Here is a 12,326-nt window from a genome sequence, read left to right on the forward strand (position 1 = left end):
GAGTGATGAACCAGGCTGGGAGTTTTAAAGGCCTCAGGAATCTTTTGCAGGTGTTTAGAGTTAACTCGTTGATTCAGATGATTAGGTTCATAGCTCGTTTAGAGACCCTTTTAATGATATGCTAATTTTGTGAGATAGGAATTTTGAGTTTTCATGAGCTGTATGCCAAAATCGTCCGTATTAAGACAATAAAAGACCTGAAATATTTCAGTTAGTGTGCAATGAATCTAAAATATATGAATGTTAAATTTTCATCATGACATTATGGAAAATAATGAACTTTATCACAATATGCTAATATTTTGAGAAGGACCTGTATACGTGTGGTAAAAGTAGGGTTTTTTTGGCACTTTTGGCTTTCCATAGTTGGTCAGCTACATGCAGCGTCTGTAGCAGGATCCCCTCTCTGTTTGGTTGCTGCGCACTGAGGAAGAGAATTTCCTAATAAGGAAAGGGTGTGCTTTATGATACATTTCCGGTTTGGTGGAGAGTTTCTGCGTTTGAAAGTAAGAAACAATTCATGGTTTTCCCAGTTTTTGCCCTGACGGCGAGCCCTATTCGTCATTTTGTTTAATACGGCTTTTCGTGGTGTCCGTGTCTCGTGCTTCGTTCTGTACGTTAATGTCTGTCTGCATTTCTCCTCCATATTTTCAGAACGATGTCGAAGTCTTTGAAAAAGATAGTGGAGGACAGTCGGGACAGGAACCTTCCTGAGGTAGAAATGTGCGATAGGGGGATTTCAAGCATGCTCGACATCCCAGGACTGTGTAAGCAAAAACCTTCCTTTCATTTGTGAACTACAGCAGATTAGCTGAAAGCCGTAGATCTTTGTTAATGGGGCTGGATGCACAAACCGTTCCATAAAGCCCAGGCTTCCACACATACCGAACTGTGGTGTTTAAAGTACAGTGAAAAAAATGTTTAACCATCTTTTTCAGCTTTGTTTCGAAGGAAAGGTTCTTGTAATGTTCATCACAATATCCCAGAGTTTTCTGCAGGCCTTTTGATCGTGTTTGTTTTGACTTCACTTTCTATATAGTTTTAACAGATCACCATGACCGCATGTGAGAAATTGGAGATTAGAGAACACATTAAGATAAAGTAGTCTTCAGTAGATTATTTTAGAACTGCTGTTCTAAAGGTTTGGCTGCTTTTCACAACATTTGGAGGGTTTTTAGAAATTATTCATGGGAAAATTCTATCAAAATAGTTTTCATTGTGTGACATAAAAGTAAAAACCAACACATCTCAAAACTCGTATATTTACCCGTTTTGACAAATAGAATCTGTCTAATTTGACATCATCAATCAGTGATGGTCATCGGTTAATCATCTGTCACTGTGAAATTATATTGGTCATTTGTAAAAGCCCAAAATGCTGTTTAGAGTTAATCTAATATACACTGAGGTGTAGCACCTTTACTTTAAGCTTTGACTTGATGTTGAGAGACAGCATCATACTGAAGGGGGAAAATACAAAAAATAACCAGAAAGCTAAAATGGTGGATTGCCTCTGTCTAAGGATAAATCTCCAACTACTTCTAGGCTCATTGGCATACTAAACGGTGAATGGATGTTAACTGGAGGATTGGGCTGGGGACGATAGGGGAGCTTTCTACTGACAGCAGACAGAAAATCGGTTACAGATGATAAAAAGCTTCTGCCTCATTTAAGATTTGATTTGAGGGGGCGTTGTCCCCTCTTGCCCCTGCAAATAACCGGCCTCGCTGAGGAGCATGCTTGGTTCATTACCATTGATGTTTGGCTCTGAGCTGCTGCGGAAATATTTAAAGGTTCACATCGTTAAGACAGTTTCTTTGTTTTTATGCTCCTTTGGTTCATTCTCTGTTCTTTTTTGGGCATTTAACACATGCCATGTAAAGAAAATGGTTACCTACCTGTCAGGGCAGGTTTGCTCTACAAAAAAGAAATTTCTAGGTGGTTATTGACATTATTACATGAGAGACTGCAGACAAGCATGGATAATAGACAGACACTAAACAAACTAACAAGGGGAATGGCTGGAAAGGGGTTTGTACAGGCAAGGGCAATAACAGAGACGGCAACAATTACAATTACTTTGTGAAGAGATCTTTAATGGCATAACATCACAAAAATACACTTGTATGACCCTGGGTTCTGTGTTTACATGTGTGAATTTGTGGGCCAGAAGTGCATAGTGGTTAAAGGGGTGTGAAGGGTCAAAACTCCAACAGTCAGTAACCAAGAGCATCATAGGGCAGGCGGCTTGGACCAACTACCTCAGGCAACAGGACCTCAGGCACACCCACAGAATAGCCGTACACCTGACTCAAGAGGGGAGGCCAATGCAAAGTAAAGGCGCTGCAGCCTCCAGGCCAGGGGCAAAAAGACATACCTGTGCCAGCAACTGTTCTGTGTATTATAACAGCCACCAAACAAGCAGAGCATTGGAGAGGCTTTGAGATGGTGCTAGGACATCCCCTTACTTTGCCTTTTGTGTGATGTTATGTTGCAATTCTAAAAGCATTATCTGGATCTGCTCATGTGCTATTTACCACAAAAACGGGCATTTCAGAATAGTTCCAGATGATTTCTGCACACAAAATCACCAAAGTGCCATTTACTCTCAGGATTTAACAGCAAAATGGAAACGGAGTGGGGTTGATAGGGCCTGGGTTTACTTGAGGTGTCATAAGTTTTCTTGATGAATCTGCCTCTCCCAAGTGCATCTTGGGCACCCTCGTCTTAAACAACAAGTAGTTGTTGCAGTGCATTATGGGGTCTGTAAAGTGATTGATGTGAGTAGGCCATCTTCTAAGTGCTTTACTGCCAGATGTTTGATGCTGGTGATGGCATCATCATCATAAATCATCAGTGGCATTGATTTACTACACATTACTTTTATAATAACTGAGACTTTAATGGGTAATCTACAGTCCCACTGGATGGATAAATCAAAATAGCTTCCTTCAGAAGCAAATCATGCCATTTTAACCTTGTGAAATTAAGCTCATTGGCTTTTTCCAAATTACTCTGTGGCCTGCCACTTCTTACTCCTGTTTATGTTTATCACCGTTATTGAGTCCCACATCCAGCTTTTTTGAGTTTATACATATCTAATCTTGCTCTGTAATGCTGTCTGTAATCCTGGCATTTAGTAATGAGTTACTATAACATCTAATTTTCTTTGGAAGTAATAAGGTGTTTTTCAGCTGAGCTGAATTAGCCTCTAACTGTACTATTTTAAGACCCACTCTCTGTAAATCTGTGTTTCTCCTCTTCATACAATCAATCATTTATGCTCTCAGTTATGAGGCTTGTCAGTGTGTTAGCTAGATATAGGAGACCTGGGTGTCCATCGTGAGTGGGTTTTTTTCTCTGCTCTTAAAAAGTTACATTAAATGGTAAAATTTGAGGCCATATTAATGTGTACTAAACTGTTCTTTAGCTACCTGTTAAGACAAAAACACAAAAGTATCTTTATTTCGTTTTGTTAAATACAGGTCCTTCTCAAAATATTAGCATATTGTGATAAAGTTCATTATTTTCCATAATGTCATGATGAAAATTTAACATTCATATATTTTAGATTCATTGCACACTAACTGAAATATTTCAGGTCTTTTATTGTCTTAATACGGATGATTTTGGCATATAGCTCATGAAAACCCGAAATTCCTATCTCACAAAATTAGCATATCATTAAAAGGGTCTCTAAACGAGCTATGAACCTAATCATCTGAATCAACGAGTTAACTCTAAACACCTGCAAAAGATTCCTGAGGCCTTTAAAACTCCCAGCCTGGTTCATCACTCAAAACCCCAATCATGGGTAAGACTGCCGACCTGACTGCTGTCCAGGAGGCCACTATTGACACCCTCAAGCAAGAGGGTAAGACACAGAAAGAAATTTCTGAACGAATAGGCTGTTCCCAGAGTGCTGTATCAAGGCACCTCAGTGGGAAGTCTGTGGGAAGGAAAAAGTGTGGCAGAAAACGCTGCACAACGAGAAGAGGTGACCGGACCCTGAGGAAGATTGTGGAGAAGGGCCGATTCCAGACCTTGGGGGACCTGCCGAAGCAGTGGACTCAGTCTGGAGTAGAAACATCCAGAGCCACCGTGCACAGGCGTGTGCAGGAAATGGGCTACAGGTGCCGCATTCCCCAGGTCAAGCCACTTTTGAACCAGAAACAGCAGCAGAAGCGCCTGACCTGGGCTACAGAGAAGCAGCACTGGACTGTTGCTCAGTGGTCCAAAGTACTTTTTTCGGATGAAAGCAAATTCTGCATGTCATTCGGAAATCAAGGTGCCAGAGTCTGGAGGAAGACTGGGGAGAAGGAAATGCCAAAATGCCAGAAGTCCAGTGTCAAGTACCCACAGTCAGTGATGGTCTGGGGTGTCGTGTCAGCTGCTGGGGTTGGTCCACTGTGTTTTATCAAGGGCAGGGTCAATGCAGCTAGCTATCAGGAGATTTTGGAGCACTTTATGCTTCCATCTGCTGAAAAGCTTTATGGAGATGAAGATTTCATTTTTCAGCACAACCTGGCACCTGCTCACAGTGCCAAAACCACTGGTAAATGGTTTACTGACCATGGTATCACTGTGCTCAATTGGCCTGCCAACTCTCCTGACCTGAACCCCATAGAGAATCTGTGGGATATTGTGAAGAGAATGTTGAGAGACTCAAGACCCAACACTCTGGATGAGCTAAAGGCCGCTATCGAAGCATCCTGGGCCTCCATAACACCTCAGCTGTGCCACAGGCTGATTGCCTCCATGCCACGCCGCATTGAAGCCGTCATTTCTGCAAAAGGATTCCCGACCAAGTATCGAGTGCAGAAATGTACATGATTATTTGAAGGTTGACGTTTTTTGTATTAAAAACAGTCAGTCAGTCATTTTCTACCGCTTATTCCATAGTGGGTCGCGGGGGAGCTGGTGCCTATCTCCAGCAGTCTATGGGCGAGAGGCAGGGTACACCTTGGACAGATCGCCAGTCCATCGCAGGGCAACACACAAACAACCATGCACACACTCATTCATACACCTAAGGTCAATTTAGAGTGACCAATTAACCTAACAGGCATGTCTTTGGACTGTGGGAGGAAGCCGGAGTACCCGGTGAGAACCCACACATGCACGGGGAGAACATGCAAACTCCATGCAGAAAGACCCCAGGCCGGGAATCGAACCCAGGACCTTCTTGCTGCAAGGCAACAGTGCTACCAACTGCACCACCGTGCAGCCTTGTATTATTAAAAACACTTCTTTTATTGGTCGGATGAAATATGCTAATTTTGTGAGATAGGAATTTTGGGTTTTCATGAGCTGTATGCCACAATCATCCGTATTAAGACAATAACAGACCTGAAATATTTCAGTTAGTGTGCAATGAATCTAAAATATATGAATGTTAAATTTTCATCATTACATTATGGAAAATAATGAACTTTATCACAATATGCTAATATTTTGAGAAGGACCTGTATAGTGTAACAAATGAACTGAAAGCTAACTGGCATGGTGTTTTGTAGGTAAAAAAACTATCTATAGCTACTTTAATTTTTGTTACAATAAAGTGTGATTCCTGTTTGTTTTTGGTTCATTTTGACTTTTTTTCTGTCATTTCAGTCACTCTGTCTCACATCACTCAGTTGGTCCTCAGCCACAACAAACTCACAGGTAAGATGCTCCTTCCATTTTACCCTTGCCTCATCAGATAAACTGCAGTGTTGAAAGCAGTGGTCACCAGAACGAAGCAAAAACAGCTTAAAGGAACAACCTGTCATTACATCACTAGTAAAGAAAAAGGTTCACTATTTTTCAGAGACCCACTTTGCGAGGTGGTTTGGTCAGCTTCCAAACTGACAGTAGTGCGGTTTGCTTCTGGTGTGAGTTACAGTAAGAGGATATCATGGGAGAAATCAGTCCTTCGGTGTTGCTAGCACTGAAGAGCTAGCAACACCGCAGTGTTGCTACAAGCTACAAGTTAAAAGTTATCGTTAATTTGCAAAAATTACAATGTGAATGCGCACCGCACCAAACGAAAAAAATAAAACCGTTTTTCGTCCTCACCAAACAAGCAGACCAAAGGACTTTCCTGGTGTGAATACACCCTGACCGAGTAACATCTATAACACATAGCCAACACAGCACCTATAGGCTCCACAGGGGCCTCATGTACGGCGTGCTTACGCATAAAAACCTTGCTGCGTAATTTTGTACTCACAATACGGCATATACAAAAATGAACGTTGCGTGAAAGTGTGCGGAACTCCATGTTTGTTTTAAATATATATTTTTCTGCACTAGAGGACTTTTATTTTTCATTTTTCAACAGTGAGCAGAGAGAGGGGGAGACATTCGGCAAAGGTTGCCAGGTCTGAGACTCGAAACCAGAACGGCCTCATCGAGGACTATAGCCTCTGTATATGGTCGCGTGCTTAACCCGTACACCATCAGCGCCACACCTCCTAGTAAACTTTTGTCCACACCTCAAAAAACAATGCAAACAACCTCAGCGTATATAAACTGTAAATTTTGCTCTGTATTGTGGGGGCCGGGCGCGGCGGGGGTGCTTGGAGCGGGGCTTTGTGTGGAGCTTGTGCTCTGTGGGAGTGGCTTTGTCAGCTTTTTGGGGATGAACCTGTGGAGGTGTGCCCCTGTGGTGTGGGGAGGGGATTCATGGCGTTTGGGTTTGGGGGCATGTGTTAAATATCTGTGTCCTGGTTGGGGGTGGCCCTGTGTGGAAATTTGCGTGGGGGTTTATTGGAGGGTTGAGACTTTTTCATCCTGTGGCGGCTTTGGTTAGCGGGCTAGTTTGGACCATGTAGACCCTTCATTTGTACATGGCCCCCCTCTTCGGTTGAGGATGGGGGTTGTTGGGGACTGGGGTCGTGGCGGGGGGTTGCGTTTTGGGTCAGGGTCGCTCATGTTCAGGCACCAGCCCAGGCTAGCCCAGCCCAGGTTCATTTGCTGGGGCGGTGTGCCTGTCTCCACCCCCGGAGGGAAGGGAGCCATCGGAACCTGGACCTAGGAGGATAGAGTATGTATGGGGAGTGTGAGTGAGTGTACGACGTTCATTGTTGTTTGTCTTTACGGTGGATGGGTTGGTGTGAGTGTTTGTGTACACATGAGGGTGGGAATGTGTGATTGTGACTGTGTGTGCCTGTTTTTCTTGTGTTAGGTTGGGTCTTGGACCTCTCCCTGTCCTGAATCAGTTTAGGCCCCCCATCAAATGTGGGGCCTATTTCCTCCCCGCCACACTACCTGCCAGCGGTTGATGTCTCTGCCCACTGGTGTGCTTGTGGTTCTCGGTGTCCAGGGCTGGGTGCTTTGGTGTGTGCCTGCTCACTCCCAGTGGCTGCTTGCCGGGGCCTGGACCCCTGGGTGCTGTTGGGCCTCTGCTTGGGGAGTGATATGTCCTGGTGTCTCAGGTCTCTGGGTCCATGGATCTGCTTGGACGTAGACCGCTGCCGGCGGGGCCTGTGGGCTCGTCGCTGCAGCTCCTTAGGGCTTCTGCACTGTGGCTGCTGGCTCTAGGGGGGCAGGTCTGTGGCGCCTCACACTTGATATTGCTTATTTTTATGGAGGAACATTGTATACACAAGCGAGCTGACAGTAAGACCCACAGGTGTTCAGGTGTTAACAGATACACGAATGTTCTATACTGAGCCGCATTTACCATACATCTTGCATTGATAGGTACTGTGCACCTTTTGGTAAATATGTTAATATGAACGTTTCTGCTGGTGTAGAAGGAAGCAGGGTGTTATCTTGTATTCTCTTCATGATTCTTTTTTTCCTTCATTCTTGTCTCCTTCTCTCCCCTTTTCCTTTTTGCCCCACCTCTCTCTCTTTCCTGCTTCTTATTTTCTTCCTTTTCATTTATGCCCCCGTGTCCAAGTGAATTATCTAAAGGGCACTTTCATTCTCACTGAAAAAGAAAACTGTCGGATCAGCAGATTAATTCCAAACTAGTCAGGTTTGATGATTCCTAAGGTGGACAAGCTGGAGACAACCACACGTGTCCATAAACAGCTGCATAAAGTTGCGTGTAGTTGTGGAACGATGGCAGCTTTGGCACAGCTGGAGGACAACACCAATGGAAGAAGTCGGAAGTAGCGTTTGATGCCTTATAGTCCTTTCAACCGGAGCTTTTCAGTGGGAGCTGACTGACTGTTTGGGTATTTAACATTCATCCCTGAGCCATGACATGCCAGTCATACGGGACGGCCTAATCCGTTGCTCAGATATGTGAAGTTCATCTAAACTGGCTCTCATTTTTAGCGAGAAGCCGATATTTAAATGTAATCAGAGCTATAGACTGCTCTGATACTGCTTTAAGGGCCCCATCTGTATGTGAATATGCTTTTATGAATAGAAATGAAATTCAATATACATGCAACCTATTTGTAATGCGCAGATGTCTCACAAATGCAGTCAACCGTTTGCTTTCTCAACTAATGATTCCTTTATACTATTGTAGCCCACATATACCCATCTGAAGTAGATTTTTCAGCGCGGTCCAACTCTCTCATGCTGCCGGTTATTTCTTCTTTCCCGTTCTACTCTCCTCCCACTTCCTGGTGGAAGAAGAGTAGAACCAATCACGACCAATCACGGACTGGTAAATTTATTTGGCTCTACAACACTTTCTCTTACAAACACAAGCTCTTCCAAATAAAATATGTTAAAGATTACTTTTTTATAAACGTTTTTAACATTTTTATACAAAATTTTTAACAATCTAAATTACTACTCCTTTCATGAATTTAACTAAATACAAAATATCTTTATTTTGGACTGGGTTACACTGTTAAAAATAATTAGAATTATACTAATTATAATAGTTGTGCTGGGAACAAATGTCAAGCAAGCTCTGTCAGCGGTGGCTGGCTTCTAGGTAACTTTTTATTTATTTGATGTAATTTGATGTATTTTTAAAGTACTTCACATAGTGTGTTATGTGACAGTCTTACTAATAAAAATATAGGAGGCATATTCACGTCATTAAAATGATCAGCATTTAGCGCAGATTAGGCTTTATTAGGGATGGGTACCTTTCACATTTGAGCTGATAAGGTACCGATACCCGGTACCTGGTAATCGATACCGGTACCCAACTGTACCAGTATTTGGAACTTTTGTTTGTGTTTATGTGGTAATTAAGGTAAGGTAAGTTGATTTATATAGCGCCTTTCAGCAACGAGACACTCAAAGCGCTGTGCATACAATTACAATACAATCACAAAGCAAATAAACACAGATACAGACACAGAAAAACAAATCAAATGATAAAATCAAACAACAGAGGTAATTTAAAAAGTAAAATAAAATAAAGAGAATAGAATGATGGACAAGACAATGAAATGAAAATTGGACTGAAAACGTAACTAATTATGCTTAGATGGCACAGTCAAAGGCCACTCTAAACAAATAAGTTTTTAATCTTGATTTAAAGCAACTTAGGGTTTTGATGCTTTTACAGTTTTCTGGTAGTTTATTCCAGATTAGTGGAGCATAAGAGCTAAAAGCTGTTTCTCCATGTTTAGTTTTGGTTTTGGGTATGCAGAGTAGATTTGAGCGAGATGACCTGAGAGGTCTGGGTGGTTGATACACTGACAGAAGCCTGTAATGTATTTTGGTGCTAAGCCATTCAGTGATTTATAGACTAACAGAAGTATTTTAAACTCTATTCTCTGAGCTACCGGGGTGATGTGCTCCATTTTCTTAGTTCTAGTGAGGACGCGGGCAGCAGCGTTCTGGATCAACTGCAGCTGTCTGATCGACTTTTTAGGCAGACCTGTGAAGACACCGTTGCAGTAATCAATTCTACTAAAGATGAACGCATGAATTAGTTTTTCAAGGTCCTGCTGAGACATTAGTCCTTTAATCCTGGAGATGTTCTTTAGGTGATAGAAGGCCGACCTTGTTACTGTCTTTATGTGCCTCTGAAGGTTTAGGTCTGAGTCCATCACTACACCCAGGTTTCAAGCCGGACTGGTGGTTTCTAGCTGTATTAACTGAAGCTGTGTGCTAACTTTTAAACGCTCCTCCTTTGGTCCAAAGATTATTACTTCAGTTTTGTTTTGATTCAGCTGAAGAAAATTTAGGCCCATCCATGCATTGATTTCTTCTAAGCATTTACCCAGTGCTTGAATGGGTTCATAGTCACCTGGTGACATCGTAACGTATAGCTGTGTGTCGTCTGCATAGTTATGATAACTTACGTTGTTGTTTATTAAAATCTGAGTTAGGGGGAGCATGTAGATATTGAATAGGAAGGCCCTAAGATGGACCCTTGGGGAACGCCACATGTGATTTTTGTCCTCCAGGGCCTGTGATTTGCAGTGGGATTGTGGGTATTGCGCATTACATTTTTGATTCCCGCAAATATAGGTCTTATAATGCGGGACATTCCCGCATGGAATCAGCAAAATGTAAGGACGTGGACGTTTGCACCACCGTCACTTGGCGCGCGCGCCAATCGGGCCAGGCGTGCGCGCTCCTTTTCTCTCAGGATACGAGCTCTCTCCACTCTCGCTTTATTCCTCTTGCTAGAAAAGCAACAATTGTAGGATTAAGGTAAATGTGCGGTGAAACATGGACCGTTGGTTAAAACGCAAATCGAATGTTACATCAGCTGAAGGGGAACCCGCTCCCAAAGAAACACCTCAAGAAAAACTCACGGCTGGAGGCAGCGCTGAAGCCAGTGATGTCGGGAATGACCCAAAACCTCTGGATTCTCATATAGGTAGCGCTGGTAACTTTATGAAGCCGTCCAAAGACAAGTTTCAGGCTAACTGGCTCAAAATATACCCATGGCTCGAACATAATAATGGTGAAATGAACTGCTCTATTTGTAAAATGTACGGTGCTGTGCCTTTTATGAGCCGGTGCTATAAAACATCAACTTTGCGCCGCCACCCAGATGGCGTTTCTCATGCAGCTGCTGTGAAAAGAAAACACGAGGCAGATTCAGCAAAAAACGTGATGGCTAAAGCTATTGAAGAAGCGCAGTCACAGTGGGACGAGGAAACAAAGGGGTTCTAAAAACTGCTTACTTTATTGCCGAAAACGAATTACCCAAAGCAAAATTTTGTCATCTGGTTAAATTTATGAAAGACATGGAGTGTCCCGTTTTTAAAAAGCTTAACACAGAAACATCAAGCTATGGTAGTTACATAAATGAAAAAGGATTGTCAGAAATGCACCAAGCCATTGCAAGTACACTTGTAGAAGATGTTGACAATGCTGTAAGAAGAAGTCCTGTGTTCTCATTAGTACTGGATGAATCTACTGACATTAGCAATACAAAACGACTAATTACCTACGTCAGGTACATCGAAGACAACAAGATTCAAACAAAACTGTTCAGGAATTCTGAAATAGTTGATGGAAGAGCAGATACTATTGTTGAGGATGTGAAACAACTGTTGACAGAGAAAAATCTAGATGGAAAACAACTTACAGCAGTTTGCACTGATGGAGCAGCTGTTATGACAGGGTGTCGTCAAGGAGTTGTTAAAAAACTAAGAGAATTATATAACTCAGATTTGGTGGGCGTGCACTGTACAGCTCATCGTCTTGCACTTGCTGCCACTGATGCAGCCAGCTCTGTGCCACAGGTGAAGACGTTTCAGCAGGATTTGAGATCAGTTTTTGTGTTTTTCAGTAACTCTGCTGTCAGAAGCAACAAGCTGCATGAATTGCAGAAACGGCTAGATGAACCCCATTTGAAGTTCACTGAGCCACATACGGTGGTTGTCAATTCACAGTGCTGTTTCAGTTGTGTGCAGATCATTGAAATCCCTGAGAGATGTACTGGAGCACATGGCTTCCTCTGATGCTTAGGATGCTGACAAAGCCAAAGGTCTATTGATAGCTGTCAGACAATTTAACTTTGTGGCCATTTGTCACATGATGAAGGATATACCGATGCATGTGGTCCTTCTCTCAAAACATTTTCAAAGAGAAGATCTGGACCTTTCCACAGCCCAGCCAATGGTTGAAAGTACCAAAGCAGCACTGGGAGAACTAATAGTCCACCCTGGCCCTTCAGAAGCAGAATTCTTCAGGTCTCTACAGGGTAACAAGTTTAAAGGAGACAAAGTTTTTGACTGTCACACTCAAAAACCAGCCTTTGATGACATGAAGAGCAGGTATGTTGGATCCTTGATAAAAGAAATTGACAGAAGATTTCCCTCTGACACACTGGATATTTTGTCATGGTTCACAGTTCTGGAGCCAAAAAAGCCATCGTGGAAAACAGTCTGAGAATTTTTCTCACTATGGTGCAGATAAACTTGACAACCTACTGGCACACTTCTCAAGTAGTGTAA

The 12,326-nt window shown here is 42.7% G+C and overlaps 1 protein-coding gene across 1 annotated transcript in view; it reads left to right on the forward strand.

Moving 5' to 3' along the window:
- The first annotated feature begins 349 nt into the window (after nucleotides 1–349).
- rsu1 (Ras suppressor protein 1) overlaps nucleotides 350–12,326 on the forward strand; it is a 57,527-nt gene continuing 45,550 nt past the window's right edge. The window contains exons 1-3 of the mRNA XM_047350109.1: nucleotides 350–506; nucleotides 655–767; nucleotides 5,614–5,664. Of these exons, the coding sequence (XP_047206065.1) occupies nucleotides 659–767; nucleotides 5,614–5,664 (160 nt within the window). The 5' untranslated portion in view covers nucleotides 350–506; nucleotides 655–658. The remainder of the gene's footprint in view (nucleotides 507–654; nucleotides 768–5,613; nucleotides 5,665–12,326) is intronic.

The sequence above is a fragment of the Girardinichthys multiradiatus genome, chromosome 21 (assembly GCF_021462225.1).
Source record: "Girardinichthys multiradiatus isolate DD_20200921_A chromosome 21, DD_fGirMul_XY1, whole genome shotgun sequence".
NCBI classification, from domain to species: Eukaryota; Metazoa; Chordata; class Actinopteri; order Cyprinodontiformes; family Goodeidae; genus Girardinichthys; species Girardinichthys multiradiatus.